The sequence below is a fragment of the Orcinus orca genome, chromosome 1, assembly GCF_937001465.1.
Source record: "Orcinus orca chromosome 1, mOrcOrc1.1, whole genome shotgun sequence".
NCBI lineage: Eukaryota > Metazoa > Chordata > Mammalia > Artiodactyla > Delphinidae > Orcinus > Orcinus orca.
This window is the reverse complement of record NC_064559.1, coordinates 117,105,570-117,125,113: the sequence shown is the minus strand read 5'-3', so window position 1 is coordinate 117,125,113 and position 19,544 is coordinate 117,105,570. Positions and strand designations below refer to the sequence as shown.

Here is a 19,544-nt window from a genome sequence, read left to right as displayed (position 1 = left end):
CTGAAGAAGAAACAGGAGGGCAGGAAAGCAACTTCAACTTGGTGGTTGAGGACAGACGCCGGGGCAGCGGAGGGACTAAGAACCCCAAGGTTCCCCTGAGGCCGACACGCAGTCCCCAGCCCACCCCAGACGGCGGAGGCAGAGCGCCGATGGCCCCGCCCCGCCTCGCCTCCCGCGCTGGCCATTGGCGTGTCCGAAAGACGCGGGGCGTTGTCGGTTTGAATGGGAGCGCCTGGAGCTGTGGGGCGCAGGCGCAGAGGAGGGGCGCGGCAGCGGGCGGGCGACGCTGCGGGGCCACAGTGTGGCGGCCGACTGGCCGGGAGGCGAGGAGAGCCCCGAGTTCTGACCCACGTGACCTGTGGGGGCGGGGGAGGGGTGTTGCGTGCCGGCTTCCCGCGGTGCCTCTGCCTGGGGACCCGCCGGGGGAAGGGACGCGGCCACCCGCCAGTAGCCCGGGTGGCCCCTGCTGCAGCTTCGCGTCGTGCGCCGCGCTCCCCAGACTCGCCGGCCCCCGCGAGGTGAGTTCGGAGGGGAGTTTGTGGGCGCCCCGCGGAGGGAGGTGACAGGGAGGGGGCGTGTGGGGGGGGCGGGCTCCTTTGTTCGGGGCGGGAGGGGGCCGGGGTGGTCGCGGGGGCGGTCTCGAGAAACCTGAAGCTCGGGGTGAGCAGCAGCCCGCTCCAGGTCGAGCAGTCGGGTGCTTTCAGGTTGGAGATTTAAAAAGAAGAGTACATTCTAAGAGCTTCATTCCCTAGTTTTTTTAAAAATAAAAAGTACAGTAGGATACAACGACTTCTTACGTATTCGGAGTGTGACAAACATTAAAAACCCGAAACCCTGTGGAATTAAATCCGAGGCGGGTCGCGTTCACTTGTCGTGAGTTTGTTGTCTAAAGCGGGCAGGCTTTTTCAGACACCTGCGTTTACCACATTGACATTCATGGACTTTGGGGAAACCAACCTGTCGACTTACCGTAGAAATTGATAGTTGCTGCAAAAAGTTTTAGTGAGCAGAGAATGTCAAGAAAGCGCTTTCCTGAAAATCTATAGAATATCTGCGAATACTAAAAAGTGGAAAACCTATAATTTCCTTGTATTGATGGTAACCAGTTAGCTCATTTTACCTGGTATAATTTGAACTCTTAAAGAAAACGAGTAAGGATGGAAATTCTATTTGCCTTAATGCATAATTTAACCCTCCCGTGGAGTTGAACGAAGTAGATTCTTGGCTTTCCTTTCAGTCGGCTTGTATTGGAGTCGCTGGTGGCGTGTGTGGGAAGCTGAATTTTCAAGCTGCCACTTTAGAAGGGTGCACGGAAGATTTCTGACTTGATAATCATCAGTGTGATCACCTCTGATAAATACTACTTTTGCTTGGCTTGTCATTATTCAAGAAGCAGCTTTGGCTGATCGTTTAGAAGTCAGTAAGCAGCATTAAAAAGGGGCAGATCGCTGTTGGTTGACCTGTGTGTGTGTGAGTGTGTGTAGGTGGGGACTCGGGAGGAGGAACAGCCTCATACCTACTCTTCTTTACACCCTACCATGGATTCCTTCTGGCAAGCTCTTTCTCAGGCCATTATTTATAATATGAGGAGTGGAGCAGATACAGAGTAAAAAGTTGTGTGTTATTGTTTTAGAGGCATTCCCTCCAAATCCTCTTTGGCTAGATAAGCTGTTTAGTTGTATTTCCTTCTGTTATTAAATCAGACATGCAGTGTTACAAATATTATATTTTAATATAAATCTCAGACTTGGTACTAGGCTAATTAAAACAAAGATAGGTTATAGTAGTTCTTTAAATGGCATTGTTCTTAAGCATAAAATGTTTCTAAGATTTACCTAAAAGATAAAAATTCTGTAATTCTCTGGAATTTTAAAATTGAAAACCTGACATAGATTTAGACTAGTGTTCTAAATCTATTCTAATAGACGTTATTTTTTATAATAACAATGGCAATTATCAGTATTACTACTCTATTGAGTACTTTTAAGTACCAGAGCCAGGCACTGAGGTGCTTTTTATAAATCATATCTCTAATCATCATGACACATGTTGGATAAGTATCATTACGCCAAACCAACACTGAGAGTTTAACTAGCTCGAGATCGTATAACTAATAAGTCACCGTGCTGAGATTCAAACCATGGCCTGGTCCCAAAGCACATGCTGTATTGCTTCTGTGTTTGTTTAAATCTCCTCCAGGTCTCTGGATTCCATTTGTAGAGACATAATCCTACTTTTAAGATGCCTGTATGTGCTCTGTTTTGCTGTGAACTGTGCAGAAATATTTCAGCCCTTCTTTTAGGACAGCTATTTTCCTTTCAATGCTTTATAAGTCACATAACATTTTCAGTGTCCTTTTAATCGTCTTTATAAAAACAGTAAAAATATAAGAGTAAGACTTTCCTGAGTTATTTACGTGACTATGAATATACTCTTTACTTTGGAGCAGAAATGTATTAAAGTCTGGTTTTCTCACTACCATAGGATTCTTTGCCGCTTCATAGTTCTTATCTTCTTCCCAGGCAAGAAATCAAAAAAATTTGATGGACATCAATTATGTGCAAAGCAATTTGCTTGGTGTTGTGAGATAGCGGAGAGAAAGCTTCCTTTTCAATAATAGTTTCTGGAGTTTTTGCAGTAACTTCCTTCTGTCCTGCTCTGTCTATTGCTGCCAGTTTATCTTCCTAACACAGATCCAGCTTTGCTATTCCTTTGTTGAAAAAATTACAAGGTTTCTCGTCATATGAATACAAGGACAAATACTCCTTCAGCCACGTACATATTCAGTGTCCCTCACAATTTAGTACCTTCTTAGACTTCTCTTTTACTACTGCTAACCCAGTGTGCTCATCCTGGGACACTTTATCTGCGATCCCACCTCCTTACTTTTGCTTGAGCATTCCCCATGACTGGAACACCTTTTCTGGATTTGCCTAATAAGGTTTACCCATCCTTCAAGGTGCAATGCCGATTTCCTTGCTTCCAAAAAGGTTTCCCTAGTCCTTTTTACTTAGAATTATTCTTCCCATATCATCTCATAATGTCACTGAATTGAACAGAAACATTTTTACACTTAATTGTGATAACTTTCAGAAGGAGAAACAGTTATATTTTCCTATGAAGAATTCTGAATTCAAACTCTCTAAGGATTCTTTTTAGGCATTTATAATCATTTTGCATCTGGGATTTATTTCTCCTTAAAAATGTGTTTGAAACCAATTTTGCCATTTCATAGTTCTTCTGTTAAGAGAACTGATTTATTGTCATTTACTAACTCAAGAACAATGCTCAGGAAAAGGGACCACTTCTTTTCTCCTTCACTATTTCGTTCTTCATACATATATTAATTGATTTAAGCTGATGGCTGACCATCGTTGGTAGTAATAAAGGGCTTTTGGTCATATTTTCTGGTGACTTGGTGACGAGTTTTGCTCAAAGTAGTGTTCTCCCCATTGTTTACTAATAAGTATTTCTCTTTTTTCTTTCTGACATACTAATGTCCTCATAAGATAATGTTTATTTTGCATTTACTTCTTTGAGCTCCTATTAATTGCATCATGTTTGTCCGATAATTTATTTATTAACAAAAGATTACAGTTTGGAAAGGGCAAAGATTAATGTATATATTTAGGTTTGGTTTTTGTCTTTTTTTTTTAAGAAATTGGGCTTAGTGTGAATCATTAGTGTTTTTGGATTGCATTTTCTTGTGATCACCTGGCCTTATAACCTGAGTAGTCATTTGGAATGTACTGAAAATATAATTGGGGTTGATTGAATTTTTAAAAAATTATCATTGTGTCTTCTATAACCTTGATATTAAAATACTGCTATGTGTCCAACTTTATGTGTTTACAGTAATGAACTAAAAATCATTTATGTGTATAGTTGAAACTCTTCCAAAAGGTTATTAATTTTACTAATGGATTAAAAGTACAATATATTTTAAATTGTTTTATAGGAGGGAAAATTAACATTATTTGCAGACTCTGGGCTTCAGTTTGAGGAAAAATAAAACCAAGTAATAGGGAGAAAAATATTAATTTTATTCTAATGAACATATATAAGACTCTTCTCCTTTAGTTGGACATACTTATATTCTTAAATATAAATAAGTAATTTTGTTGAAATAGGATTTTTGATTCATTAACTGCTTTGCAGGGAAAAAAGGTAACCAAGATTAGAGCTGTTGCATAAAAGAATCTTCCTTTTGTTCTTGAAATTTTTAAGCAACTGTTTCATCCTCCATTAAATTATTGTAATCACTAAGGACTGTAATTTCAGAACAGCAGTTTTAATGATTAGCGTAGTCACTGGCATAATTCAGATTGGCTCCATGTTAATCTAAAAATAGATCCCCTTTCTAGTTTATCATCCCCTTCCCCAGGAAAATATTCAGTATTCAACTTCTTTCCGATTTATCACGGACTGCCAAACCTTAAGACACTAAGAGGCTGCCTGTGCAGTAATGATTATATTTGTAGTGCTTCGTGTAGAGATGGTTGGAAACTACTGTTGAACTACAAACTTTCAGCCTATCTCATAAGTAGACTCATACACTTGGTCCTTTCTCACCGTTAAACAACAATGCTAAGATGAAGACTTGAAATATTCAAATCCCTTTCTTCTAGGTTACATTTTGTTTTAGTATTTACCTAATTTGAAATTTCATATACGGTCTTTATTAGTGTTTTGGTTATCCAGAGAACATATTCTTTGAAGTCCTTTTAGCTTTATGTGATGGATAAAAATATAAATGCTCTTCACCAAAAAAGGAAGTTTATATATAGTTGTTTAGAATGGTGAGCTTTTAGGTGTAAACCTTGGAAAAAATGAAAAGGAATTCTTATTTTATATTACTAAAATTATTTTTGGATTATACAACTTTGAAATAGTTGCATTCATTGTTTTACCTTTTTAATGTCCACAGCTCTAGACCTGAATTTCTTGTTTTCTCATCTGCCAAGAATAAATATGAGAGTATCAATAGTGCTTTTACTTTGCATGTATTTGCTGTTTTTCCGAATGACCCATGAGGATTAATTTCAAATATACATGGGAACCCTTCTGACTGGTGATGTGCCTTTAAGATATAGATTTACTTGGAATCTAGAACCATTATTCTAATCTATTCATTGAATTTATTCTATTTATTTAGCTGATCAGTAGTCACAGTTTATTAGAAAGTTTTTATAATGAAATATGTATTTATTTAACAGTTACACTGTTAGTTACACTTGTTTTTTAACCTAACTTGGCCTAACATCTTACAGACTTATATTTATTGTTGCAGACTTAAAGGTTAGCAATAAATTGAGATGTAACCTTAATTGGAGCACATACTTTAGGGTTATATATTTGCTAAAGGAAAACTTTACTGATACAGTTTTTATAGCATACTCTGTGACAAATTCCCATTTCTCCAGAATGATTAGAGAATAGAATCATCTGCTTTACTATGTACCATGATTGTTCATTTTATTAATTTCAGATTGTGTAAAGTAATTCACATTTGATATATACAATTATCAGTTAACACTAAAACTATGTCCAACACTATAGATAGCTATAGATAGATACACACATGCCTATAATCTTGAGTTCACAGTATTATGTGACAGTTTGATTATATTATTGGTTTAGACATTTAGTATGTTGAGTAAAGAATCAGACCTTTTATGCATTGCTTTATTTTTTTTTCTCCCATCGCAATTTCTCCTTAATTTTGCCACTGACTCATCACAGTTTTTAACATTTGAATCTCATGGGTACTTTAAAATTTTTTAGTTTTAAAGATGTGAAAAGAAATATTAGTCACTCATTCTACTTCCCCCCTCCCCCATCCTTCCCCATTTATCAAATTTTATCTGATATCAAAATTTCTCAAGTTATCTTTTTGTTTCTTTCAGCTATTATTTGTGAACCTAGCACTTTACCAAGTACAAGTTTGAAACAAATAGTCCATTTTTTTTTCCCTCTCGAAGTATCACTCTTGCGATCCAATTTGTCAGTTACTGTGCCTATTGCTACTGTTCCACCTGTCCTCAAAATTGGAAGTCTTGTAAGCTCTCTGTCTCTGCTTGACCTTTGCCTCTCACCTAGCCAGTGGGCGTTGTTTTCATTTTTCTGTAGGTACTCTTAGCTAGATTACTTAAGTACCCAGTCGTTCTTGATCCTAACTTCCCTTGCTTTAGGCACTAATTTCCCACATCAGTCGTATATTCTAATGTCAAAATAATTTTTCTTGCCTTTGATTGGCTCCTCAACACCTGCTACACTAAAATCAAGCTCTGAACTCTGTTGGACTTTGCTTACTACACCCTTTGCTTTTTCTTACACTCTTCATCTCCTTCTATGTAAACTTCCTGCTTTTACCTTCCTACTCCTGATTTTACATGTATCGTTCCTTATACCTGCCACCTTGTTTGCACTGTAGCTTCCAGATAGAATGTAATTAGGAATACATGTTTAGATTAGGTGACAAGCCATATTTAGACCATCTACAAATAAATTAGTGTCTGCTTACTGATACATAATTTGACAGAAAATAACCAGTTTACCTAGGGTAGTTACCTGAGTTTATTTTATAAGTGGATGTTTTGGCCTCCTACTTTGCTACCCCCATTAGTACTATGATGTGTATTTGTTACTCTAACCTTTACCCTGAATTCTAATGTGAAAGAACTTTATTTTAAATGTGTTCTTCATTCTTCCTCAGTATTTATCCCAGTTCCAATTTATAAAGAGCTCCTGTATCTGATTTGAAACATTACAGCTGAAGGGATTTGGAGAATTTGAGTATTGTACCTTAGAGGGAATTATTAGGATAAGAGGAGTTTAAAGAATTTAGATTATCAATCCTGGAGGCAAGAAAAGTAAGATATTTATTATCTGATGGGTGTTACCACTTTATAGAGACACTTAAATGAAAGAATCAGACCAAAAGTTATTGGCATTTAAGTTGCAGTCAGGAGTAGATAGTTTAGATTAATTGAAAGAAGGACAAAAGATATACAGCTGACTCTTGAACAATGTGGAGGTTAGGGGCGCTGACCCCCTGGGCAGTGGGAAATCCACAAAAAATTTTACAGTTGGCCCCCCATATCCATGGTTCCACATCTGCAGTTTCAACCATGTGGATTGTGTAGCACTGTAGTATCTATTGAAAAAATTCCCCGTTTAAGTGGACCTTTGGAATTCAAACCCATTCAAGGGTCAACTGTAATTGTAACTGTCTATCCCTTATTTTTCACAGTCACCTAGTTTGAAGATACTTTACTGCTAATCGAGTAAAGTATCGATGGAAAATATGGAAAATGGAAAATAATTATTGCTTTCTCTTTATCTATGGTTAGACCAAAAGATGCTGTGAGCTAACAATTTTGTTAGCAGTGAGGTTTTTGGAGCATTGTTTGTTAAAACCTGGGAGATGCTATTAAGGGCATATGTGTTTCTTGAAAATTATTAGTTGTAAGTCTTAATGGAGGTTGGAAGTTAAACTTGATAGCTTCTTAATATTCTTTCAAACCTATAATTTCCATTCCATTTCCTGGTCCTGTCATTAAATTTTATTATGTTAATTATTTTAAAATATTAAAAATAATTTAATATTTGTTGTAAATTTTATCAGTGTTATCTAGTAATATGTAAACTATATGTTAAATATGAAGTGGGTTTGTTAGCTCCATGTGGAGCATTAATGAACACATTAGTAAATTAGTTAGAGAGTTTTTGCAACATGAATCATTGAATCAAGAATTGCTTGTTTGGGACTTCCCTGGTGGCACAGTGGTTAAGAATCCACCTGCCAATGCAGGGGACACAGGTTCGATTCCTGGTCCGGGAAGATCCCACATGCCACAGAGCAACTAAGCCCATGCACCACTGAGTCTGCCCTCTAGAGCCCACAAGCCAAAACTGTTGAGCCCACATGCTGCAACTACTGAAGCCCACATGCCTAGAGCCTGTGCTCTGCAACAAGAGAAGCCACCACAGTGAGAAGCCCATGCACCGCAATGTATAGTAGTCCCCACTTGCCACAACTAGAGAAAAGCATATGCGCAGCAACGAAGACCCAACACAGCCAAAAATAAAATTAAAATTAAAAAAAAAGTTAAAAAAAAAAAAGAATTGCTTGTTTGTTCAGTGAGTAATTGTAAGGTAAGAAATGCTACTTAGGGACTTCCCTGGTGGCACGGTGGTTAAGAATCCACCTGCCAATGCAGGGGACACAGGTTCTGTCCCTGGTCCGGGAAGATCCCACATGGGCGGAGCAACTCAGCCCGTGCACCACAGCTACTGAGCCTGTGCTCTAGAGCCCGTGAGCCACAACTACTGAGCCCAAGTGCCCAACTACCGAGCCCGAGTGCCACAACTACTGAAGCCCACGTGCCTAGAGCCTGTGCTTTACAGCAAGAGAAGTCCCTGAAATGAGAAGCCTGCGCACCACAACGAAGAGTAGCCCCCACTCTCTGCAACTAGAGAAAGCCTGCACGCAGCAACGAAGACCCAGTGACGAAGACCCAACACAGCAAAAAATAAATACATTTATTAAAAAAGAAAAGAAATGCTACCTAATTGTTATGGAGATTGAAATTTAAGAGTGACTTTTGCGGGGGGCAGGGATACTCTTCCTTTGAAGATAGTAAAGCCATATTATAAATTGTCTTTGGTAAAATGGTGAATTGTATTCTCTGTTTTCTTGCTTATTTAAAAAAATTTTTTAGTGGTTCTGTATGCAGTCTTAATCAAGTAAGGTATTTTGCAGGTCCATTTATGTACATTTGTTAATTAAATGCTTACATTTTAATAAGTATGAAGTTAACTTTTTTTAATGATTGGTGAATTTGGGGATTTCATTATGATCTCATGGCTGGAAAAATATTTCAATTAAATTATAATTTAACTTAATTCTAAGTTAAGTTAATTCTAATACCTCACCTTCTGCCCCGTAGTATAAATAACAACCTAGACCTCAAAGTGGTAGTGGAAGACAGTTTAATTGACTGTAGCTGTTGTGTAATTTAGATGCACTTTGGAGCTATTGCTATGAATATCTACACTAATTCCCTTAATGTTTTTTATTAAGGTAAAAAGGTACAGTGGAATTCTGAACAAAAGGAAAAGAGAAGATTTGTTGGATTAATAACTGCTACCTACCTTTTCATCTTTTCTTAAGACACTGCTTCCTTTGTTGGCCAAGAGAGAGGATAAGAGGAATGATATTTTGTATTTCTTATGTGCCAAACTGGTATTAATATGAAAACCTCATTTCCTCTAGGAAGCTTGTCAGTGTTCCCAAGGCTAATCCTTTCCACCTTCCTCCTCCTGCTCTGTTCCATACTAACCTCTCTCTAACTATACTTAATTAACAAAGCAGCAGGAGTGTATTATCTAGAGTCTAATTTATGTTATAGCTGAACTACTTAAAAGGATGTGGAAGAGGAATTAGGCTCTATTGGATGGCATCAGAAGGGAGAAATGGGTAGAAATGGAAAGATTGCTCGAAGTGTGGAACAGCTGTCTAAAAGGACTATTCAAAATTAGGATTAGCTGCCTTGTAACCTTTCTGGGAGTGTTGTAGTTGTAGTAATATGTTGGACTAACTGACCTATGAGGTTGTTTATAATGCTGGATTCCAGGAATGAATGAATGAATGAATGAATGAATAAATAAATAAATAAATTTTATTTATATAAGCACATATATCTTAATTTTACCTTATTTGTCTCTTTTAACTGTTACCTTAAAGATTATAGTTTACTTTCCTCTTTGATTCCATTGTTGACCCATTGGTTTTTTAGTAGCATGTGTTTAGTCTCCATGTAATCTTTTTTTTCTCATTTCCTTTTCTGTGGTTGATTTCTAATTTCATGCCATTGTGGTCAGAAAAGATGCTTGAGATAATTTCTATACTCTTAAATTTGTTGAGGGTTTTTTTTGTGCCCACTATGTGGTCACTCCTAGAGTATGTTCCATGTGCACTTGAAAAGAATGTGTATTCAAGTTTTTTTGGATGTAATATCCTGAAATTATCAATTAAGTCTAACTGTGCTGTTGTATCATTGAGTATCTCTGTTGCCTTATTGATTCTCTGTCTGGAAGATCTGTCTATTGATGTGAGTGGGGTGTTAAAGTCTCCTACTATTATTGTATTCCTATCGATTTCTCCCTTTATGTCTGTTAGTATTTGTTTTATGTATTTGGGTGCTCCTATATTAGGTGCATATATGTTGACAAGTGTAAAATCCTCTTCTTGTATTGATCTTTTATCATTATATAGAGTCCTTCTTTATCTTTCTTTATGGCCTTTGTTTTAAAGTCTATTTTGTCTGATATAAGTATTGTGACCCTCACTTTCTTGTTATTTCCATTTGCATGAAATATCTTTTCCATTCCCTCACTTTGAATCTATAAGTGTCCTTTGCCCTAAAGTGGGTCTCTTGTAGGCAGCACATTGTACACTCTTGTTTTTTTAATCCAGTCTGCCACTCTGTGTCTTTTGATTGGAGCATTTAGTCCATTGACATTTAAGGTAATTATTGATAGATATGTATTTATTGCCATTTTAAACCTTGTTTTCCTGTTGATTTTATATTTCTTCTTTGTCCCTTTATTTTTCCTTTTGTGTTTTGGTGATTTTCTTTTGTATTATACTTATGTTCACTTCTTTTTGGTTTTTGTGAAGCTGTTGTATGTTTTTGATTTGTGGTTACCCTGTTTTTCAAGTATGTTAACCCCTTCCTATATCTACTTGCCTTAGACTGGTAGTCATATAGGCTCAAACACATTCTAGGGGAAAAAAAATCTGCATTTTCTTACTCCCCTCTCCCACATTTTATGATCTTGATGTCCTCTTTCACATCTTCATGTTCATCCTTTTGCTGCTCATTGTGGTTATCATCACTTTCACAGAAAATTTTTTGATTTTTTTTTTTTAATCTGTGTACTGGCTTATTTAAGTGATTTATTTTCCAATTGTGATTTTCTCTTTCCTATAGATTCTTACTTCTTTTCTATTTAGAGAAGACCTTTTAATATTGCCTTTAGTTTAGGTTTAGTATTGCTGTATTCTTTTATTTTTGCTTGTCTGAGAAGTTCTTTATCTCTCCTTCTATTCTAAATGATAATCTTGCTGGGTAGAGTATCCTAGGTTGCAGATTTTTCCCTTTTAGGACTTTAAATATATCTTGCCACTCCCTTCTGGCCTGCAGTGCTTCTGTGGAGAAATTAGCTGATAGCCTTATGGGGGTTCCTTTGTAATTAACTGTTTGTTTATCTCTGCTGCCTTTAGAATCCTCTCTTTATTCTTAACTTTTGCAATTTTTATTATAATATGTCTTGGTGTAGGTCTGTTTGGGTTTATCTTGCTTGGGACCCTCTGTGCTCCCTGTAACTGGATATCTGTTTCCTTCTTTAGGTTTGGAAAGTTGTTTTTTTTTTTAATGTTGGGGGTAGGAGTTTTAGTAATTTATTTATTTATTTTTGCTGTGTTGGGTCTTCGTTTCTGTGCGAGGGCTTTCCATAGTTGTGGCAAGCGGGGGCCACTCTTCATTGCGGTGCGCGGGTCTCTCACTATTGCGGCCTCTCTTGCTGCAGAGCACAGGCTCCAGACGCGCAGGCTCAGTAGTTGTGGCTCCCGGGCCCAGTTGCCCCGCAGCATGTGGGATCCTCCCAGACCAGGGCTTGAACCCGTGTCCCCTGCATTAGCAGGCAGACTCTCAACCACTGCGCCACCAGGGAAGCCCTAGGTTTGGAAAGTTTTCAACCGTAGTTTCTTCAAATACATTTTCAATCTTCTTTTCTCTTTCTTCCTCTTCTGGCATCCCTATTAATGTGTAGGTTGGCATGCTTTATATTATCCCATAGGTCTCTCATATTGCTTTCTTTTTTTTTTTTTTTATTTGACTTTCTGTCTGCTGTCCTGATTGGGTGATTTCCATTATTTTATCTTCCAGGTCACTTATTCATTCTTCTGCATTATACAATCTGCTCTTCATTGCTTTTAGCTTAGTTTTCATCTCTGCAAATGAGTTTTCTAATTTTTCTTGGTTCATCTTTATAGTTTCTAGTTCCTTTTTACAATACTCTGCATTTCTGTTGATAGCCTTTCTTAATTCCTTCAGTATTTTCATTAGCTCCATTTTGAAATTGGTGTCTGTTAGACTGAAGAGGTCTGCTTCATTTTCTTTCAGGGGAATGCTCTTGGTCTTTTAACTGGGAGTGGTTCCTCTGCTTCTTCATTTTGCTTATATTTCTCTTACTCTGTGAGTTTAGGAGAAAGAGGTACCTACTGTGGTCTCGAAGGGCTGTTTATATGTGGGGTTGTCTCTGTGTTGCTTGTGTGCATTTAATATATTTGGTGCGTGGGCTGTTTTAGTATGGATGTCTGTCGCCTCTTTCCTCAGCATGTGCTGGTTGTCATCCCGTTGATAGAGGGTGTGCCCATGCGGTGGCAGATGCCCTGTCCTGGGGTCCTTGGTGGTGGCGTTGGCGGCTCAGGCACGCCCCTGGAGCATGCGATGGCAGCGGAGGCGGCTTGCAACCACTCTTGGAGTTCGGGCAGGCAGTCGTGGGGACCTGTGACCACTCGTGGGGTCCGGGAGGGCAGCAGGGGGGTCCCACAACCACTTCTGTAGAGGTTATAGTTTATATATGATGGTCTGTTGTTTCTCTGTGGTATATCTGGATATTGATTCATTTTGATTTGTCCTGCTTGGGACTTAGTGTGCTTCTTCAGTCTGCTAATTAATGTCTGTCTTTGATTCTGAAAAACTCTCAGTGTTTATCACTGAAGATTTTGCCTTTGCTCCTTTTTCTATTTTTCTTTTTGGTACTCTAGTTAGACCTCTGTTAGAGCCTTTCATTTTTGTCTTCCTTTTCTCTGAACTGCTCTTTAGTATTTTTAGTATTTTTCATCTCTATCTATTTGTGTATGTCTGGGTAAACTCTGCAGATATTCTTCTAGTACATCTCTTTAGTTTATCTGCTGTCCTGTTTAACCAGTAATTTGAGTTACTAGTTTCAATGTACATAGCAAAACTTTTAATAGTAGCAAAACAAAATCTGAAAAACTACAAGCCAAATGCCCATCAAAAGCAGAATGAAAAATACATTTGGTATACAATGGAATGTGATACAGCAATAAAACATGCAGATTGTAGCTATGTACAACAACAAGCGAGGTGAATCTCAGAAACATAATGTTGAACAAAACCATACAAAACTAAACAATATATAATTTAAACCCATACAGACAGTTGTGGCAAAGTTATAAAGAGAAGCAAGGAAATAACGAACACAATTCAGTTCAGAGATCACCTTAGATGGGTTAGGTTGCGGCACCCGGGAGACTTCAAAGGCAGTGCTAATGTTCTTTATCTTAAAGTGGGTGCTATTGTGTCATTCTGCCATACACATATTTCCTAAATTTCTTTTGTACTTACTCAGTGAAAACATTTAAAAATCCTCAAAGATTTTAAATAGGATGTGCATTGAGAACAAATGAATATCAGTGTAATATTATTATCAGCACAAACATCTTCTTTGAAGAAATATGTTTACAGAGTTTAGGATTGACTTGTTCAAATGAATTATTGAAATTTCATTTTACTTGTTAATAGCAGTTTTTAAAACCTTGAAGTATCATAATTTTAAGATACTAATATCATACATATTCTTCTATGTTTGTAATAGAAAATATTACATAAAATTATTTATTTCAAACCAATTTAAAAAATTAAAGTACAGGTCTCAAATAAATATCATATACTCACATCCTTATTTAGAAGCCCTCTGACAATTAAGCCCTCTGCTGTTTTTCTCCCGTAATTATATAGAGCTTGGAAGTACATTAGGTTATTCTTTGCAAATAGGACTTCAAGCAAAACATCTTGTATTCCTTTTGCAGAAATGTTGCTGAAGTGCTGCTGAAAGGGCCAGAGACGCAAGGATTTGGGACACATTTTGAACCTTTAAGCTGTCTGACATTGACCTCCTTTCATTATTAATAAAGAAGAAGCAGGAGCTTAGGATGTATTAACATCAACTCATTAATATACTAACCGGACAATGTTCTGCAACAACTCTACATTGTAGAACTGGATTGGCACAAAATAAAATAATTTCTTATTATACCCAGCTTATAATATGACTCGATGGAGGAAAATCTGATAAGCATGAGGGAAGACCATTCTTTTCATGTTCGTTACAGGTAAGACTACTGCTTTCTTAGCGGGTAATTTTTAATACTTATTTAAACGTGTATTTAACTCTGATCATTTCAAATTTAACTTTGAAAGTACTAAAAATATACTAGCCATAGTTAGAATCTCCTTTAAGCAGTGTTTGCTTTTTGTTGTGGTTGTTATAAGTTTTTATATCCTTTCTATAGGAAAATGGTAGTAGAGACCAATTACTATAGTTTATTAATGTTCTGTGGAAGAGTTTATGAATAGTTACTTTAAACTTTGTTACTCTTTATATAATGCAAATGTAAAAATGAAATATATTTCTGAATCTCTGAGGGCAGAGGATGGATTTTGTAGTGTGGTTGGCTGAATGACCTAATTTTTCTGTTAAAATTTTTAGTGATCTTTTATAAATGAGTTTTAAAAAATGGGTATTAATGTTGGAATGGGTGGGTACTTTCTAAACATGATAAACTAATAGTTTAATATTTAGTGGTAAAACTGGGGGCTTCCCCTGGTGGCACAGTGGTTAAGAATCCACCTGCCAATGCAGGGGACATGGATTCAAGCCCTGGTCTGGGAAGATCCCACATGCCGTGGAGCAACTAAGCCCGTGCGCCACAACTACTGAGCCTGTGCGCCACAACTACTGAGCCTGTGTGCCACAACCACTGAAGCCTGCACACCTAGAGCCCATGCTCCACAACAAGAGAAGCCATTGCAGTGAGAAGCCTGTGCACTGCAACGAAGAGTAGCCCCTGCTCGCCGCAACTAGAGAAAGCCCGTGAGCAACAACGAAGACCCAACGTGGCCAGAAAAATAAATTTAGTGGTAAAATATTAATGATATTTCTGATACATTTAGGAAGAAAGAAAGAATATCTGCATCATCATTATTTAACATTTATTTTGGAAGTTCTGGTCATTGTACTAAACTAAAATAAAGACAAACAAATATTAGAATGGAAGACAGTTGTTAGTAAGGTGATTAGACATGAATAGATTCCTTATCACAACTATTATAAGTTAAATATTGAATAATATTTAAAAACATCAGAACTTATGGCTTTGAATAGTATTCAAATCCCTAATGAGTGAAGATGTTTGATACCAAATTTTGGATGTCTTAACACATGCATAGGAAATAGTGAGGAGATTTACTGTCCTTTGCTTTGGAGCAGATGGTCCATGTTAGGGCATGGTGCCAAGGAAGTTTATATAGGTAAGCTGAGAGCATTTCTATTAAAAATTTAAAATTTTCAAATAAAAGAAAATGGAAGGCATTCACCATAATTAAAATCAGCTTTTAATAGAAATGCTCTCGCTCTACCCTGTGGGGCATAGTTCCAGAAACCTCTGTATCCACTGTGAAGTCTTGCCAGTTTTACCTCCTGAATGTTGCTCAGATTTATCCATCCATCTGGATCCTCCCCACCACTGCTACAGTTCAGTGTAGCAGTGAACTAAATCGTCTTCCCTCCAGACTCCCTGCCTTCTCCATTCTCTCCTCTTGGAATCTGTCTTTTAAATTTGCCCCTAGAGGGCTCTGTCTATAAACATGCAACCTGTGCTTTAATCCCTTTGGTGGCTCCTAGTCACCTGTAGGGCAGAGCCACACTTAATATAGTACAAAGGAGCTTCCGTTGCCTGGCCTCTACCTATTCCTTCACCCTTACTTCCTTCCAGTCCTCATCTTGCACTTTGAGCTCTGGTTCCCTGTGCATGACTCAGTGCCTTTGCTCATGCTACACCCTATGACTTGAATGCCCTTTCCACTTTCTTGGTTTAGCTAATTCTACTCAATATCTAAGATTCAGTTCAGAAATATTCTCCTCTTAGAAACCATTTCTAAACTCCATAGTTTGGCTATATGGCCTCACATATCGTGTGCATATCTCTTTCTTAGCACCAACTGTATTAAAATTCAGTGTATCTGTTTATATGTTTGTCTCCTCCTCCCTGCCACTCCCTTCTTTTCTTTTTTTTTTTAATTTTTATTTTTTGGCTGCACCGTGTGCCATGTGAGATCTCAGTTCCCGTGACCATGGATAGAACCCGCGCCCCCTGCAGTGGAAGTGCAGAGTTTTAATCACTGGACCACCAGGGAAGTCCCCGCCACCCCTTCTTTGACCATTTAGCTCCCTTAGGGCAGCCATGATGCCTAGCCTGTGGTCTGGCTTGTAGTCCACATTTGATGGAATTGTCCATTGAACTTCACTGGACGTAACCATCAGATGAACCTGGTAAGATGTTTATCTGTCTTGCTAAACGTTTTTAAGAGTGGTTTACTTCTTAATACTGTAACAATAATAGATAAGCAGGAGTGGATTGTACCTCTGCCTATAAGAAGGTCTTAGATTCATCCTTTTTTCATGATATAGCATAGGTCAAACATGGTTATACATTGATATAGGACTTCACCAAAAGAAATTTAAGACTCAACTGCTTGTAGTAAGACTATACCAAACAAATCTCTGGTTTCATCAGTGCTGTAAGATCAGCATTCTGTACACTGACTGGATTATTGTATAACTGCGGGTAATAGTTTGTATCCCTTGTGTTAGGAGTTATGGCCCAATATAGGTTATTTTTTTGCTGTGGAAAACACTTAGCATGTAAAGTTTTATCCATCTGGTTCTTTCATTGAGGAGGTCCTCATCTATCTCTGGAGGAGCTTCTGTGGCACAATAAGTTTGTAATTTTAAAGTAGAATAATTCTTCAGACACTAAGAAACCTCTTGAGAGAGATCAGAATGCTTTATGAAATAGTTTACAACTTATTTGTGGAGGCAGAGAGAAATGGAAACTGATAGTAAAATGGGATTTGTTTCTAAACTTTTAAAAAGTGTGCAATTGATTTTAAATAACTATCGTTAATTTTTTTAGAAATGATAATAGTACTGTGATTATATATTTTTAAAAATTTATTTATTATTTATTTTTTGACTGCGTTGGGCCTTCGTTGCTGCACGCGGGCTTTCTGTAGTTGCGGCGAGTGGGGGCTACTCTTCGTTGCAGTGCCCGGGCTTCTCATTGCAGTGGCTTCTTGTTGCGAAGCACAGGCTCTAGACGCATGGGCTTCAGTAGTTGTGGCACGCAGGCTCAGTAGTTGTGGCTTGCGGGCTCTAGAGTGCAGGCTCAGTAGTTGTGGCACACGGGCTTAGTTTCTCTGTGGCATGTGGGATCTTCCCAGACCAGAGATCGAACCCATGTCCCCTGCATTGGCAAGCAGATTCCTAACCACTGTGCCACCATGGATTATAATTTTTGAAAATGGCTCCTTATCTTTTAGAGTTACATACTAAAATATTTACTAATGAAATTATATGCATTCTGGAATATACTTCAAAAGAATCTGAAGTTGTAGAGTGAGGGTGGAAGTAAAGATGAAATATATATTGATAATGTATCATATATTGGTAATTGTTGATGTAGAAAGATGGATGTATCAGGTTCATCATACTAGTTTCTCTAGTTTTATATTTCTTTGAGAAATGTCCTTTTTCATACTTGTTACTGTGAATAACAAACATTTCAGTACTTTAATGTGAAAATTAGATTATTGCACATAAGTTGTAGAGGAATACAGTTTTGGTGTTGAATTCTTCAATTTTGATAGATAAATATAGTTATTAATAATATTCTTTCTGAAGAATAGTTTGAGGTAATGTGGAGTGGTGGAAAGAACACTGGATTTGGAGACAAAGACAGGATTTCACTTCTCAGATTTGTCATTGTATGATCTTAAGCAGGTCACTGAGCATCAGTTTCCGCTTCTGTAATAATACCCATCTCAGAGCATCATTTTGAGAATTAAATTTGATATAATATATAGTTAGAATCACTTTAAAACTAAGTTACCAATCAAAATTTAAATTTAAATCAAGATGGTTTTGCACTTTCCCTTTTATAAAGTAAACTGGAATAATTAGATATATGTGGTAAATTGGATGGATGAAAATTGTTTATGGGGGCTAGGACTGGTAATGGAAAAGATCCACGCCCAAGTAGAACACATAGAAGGTGGAGCTAAGGGCTGTAATGAGAGAGTGGACTGCCACAGAAGACAGCACAATGGAGAAGGTGCAGGGCACTCTTGCTTTGATCTTAAGTCCTGAATCCCATCATTTATTCTTAATTAGTATGTAAGCCCTTAGAAGGGAGAGTCAGATTTGGACAAAATCGGTTATTAAATTCTTTTAAATGTTGTAGCGTCAAGATTTTAATCCTCTTTTGCTTTCATTGATATACTATAAACACAAGAAACCGAAAATAAGGAGGTAAAAAAACAAATCGAGTTGCAGAAGAAAAGTAAAAAATAATAAAATACAAAAATTAAAATAAATTGAAATGACGTGTTTGTGCAGAAGATGAGGAATTAAAGCTATAATGTTCAGTCTGTTAACAAAAATGAAAACATTTCAGTCAAGGATAGTAATATTGTCTTTATAGTTATTAGAAATGTACTTTTTTGATTATATAATTAAATAGGCCATTAGGAAGAATAAAAGAAACTTTGTATGTGGGATGTATTTTAATGGAGAGCTGTTTTCCTGGTTTGTCTTCTACTCTGGGTATGTTCTTTGTTTTCAACCCAACTGATAAACAAATGAAGTAATTCTATTCTCTCATAGAGACAGGATATGAAATTACTTTCTCTGTTACTATTTAATGATCTTTTAAAAAATGTATAAACCAACCTGCGTTGGCTGTTTTGCAATTAGGTATATTTGAGGTGTTGGAGATTTTGCCAGAATATTGACTTATTTTCCAATAAAATATACCACAGCCAAAATATATGTCAAAATAAACTCTAATAAGCTAGAGAGTTTTGAGCTTTATTTTGGGCATTCGTTACTGAAATGACTTTTCTAAGGTAGGTTCTCCTGTAGGGCAGTCTCACCTCATGCACTTTAAGGACAGCTGTGTAGCCAGCAGGGTTCCAGGTGGCTATCACTGTTTCCAGTGAGAATTATGTAAAGTACCTTTTTAAAAATTTGTAGCTCTTATGATACCATTCAGCCTTATAGCTAACTTTTGTTAGTGGCAACAGCATTTGGATTGATGGCTCCATTGTAATGTTGTATAAGTTTAAGTCCAGAAGGTCAAATATTTGTGGTGAAGATATTTATTTGAAGAACATGCTTCTGTGTTTTATATGGATATATTGTTATTAACTTCCAGTTTTTACATATGAATAGTGCTGACAAAAAATTAATCAATAGTTAATCTTAGAAAGAAAGGGAAAATTTTATTTGCGCCAACCTGACTGAGGATTATAACCTGGGAGACAGTCTTTCAGAAAGTTTTAAGGACTGTTCTGTCTTTGAGAGGTTAATGCACAGTCATAAAAGTTTTT

General features: G+C 37.2%; 1 protein-coding gene across 3 annotated transcripts in view; it reads left to right on the top strand.

Moving 5' to 3' along the window:
- The first annotated feature begins 259 nt into the window (after positions 1–259).
- The window catches only part of GPSM2 (G protein signaling modulator 2), a 62,845-nt gene continuing 43,560 nt past the window's right edge, over positions 260–19,544 (top strand). The window contains exons 1-2 of one of the 3 annotated variants that reach the window (XM_033434399.2): positions 260–518; positions 14,138–14,209. In XM_033434399.2, coding sequence (XP_033290290.1) covers positions 14,154–14,209 — 56 coding nt within the window. In that variant the 5' untranslated portion in view covers positions 260–518; positions 14,138–14,153. Of the gene's footprint in view, positions 519–13,906; positions 14,210–16,232; positions 16,429–19,544 lie in introns of those variants that run through there. The other 2 variants (XM_033434387.2, XM_033434403.2) reach the window with 2 other exon arrangements.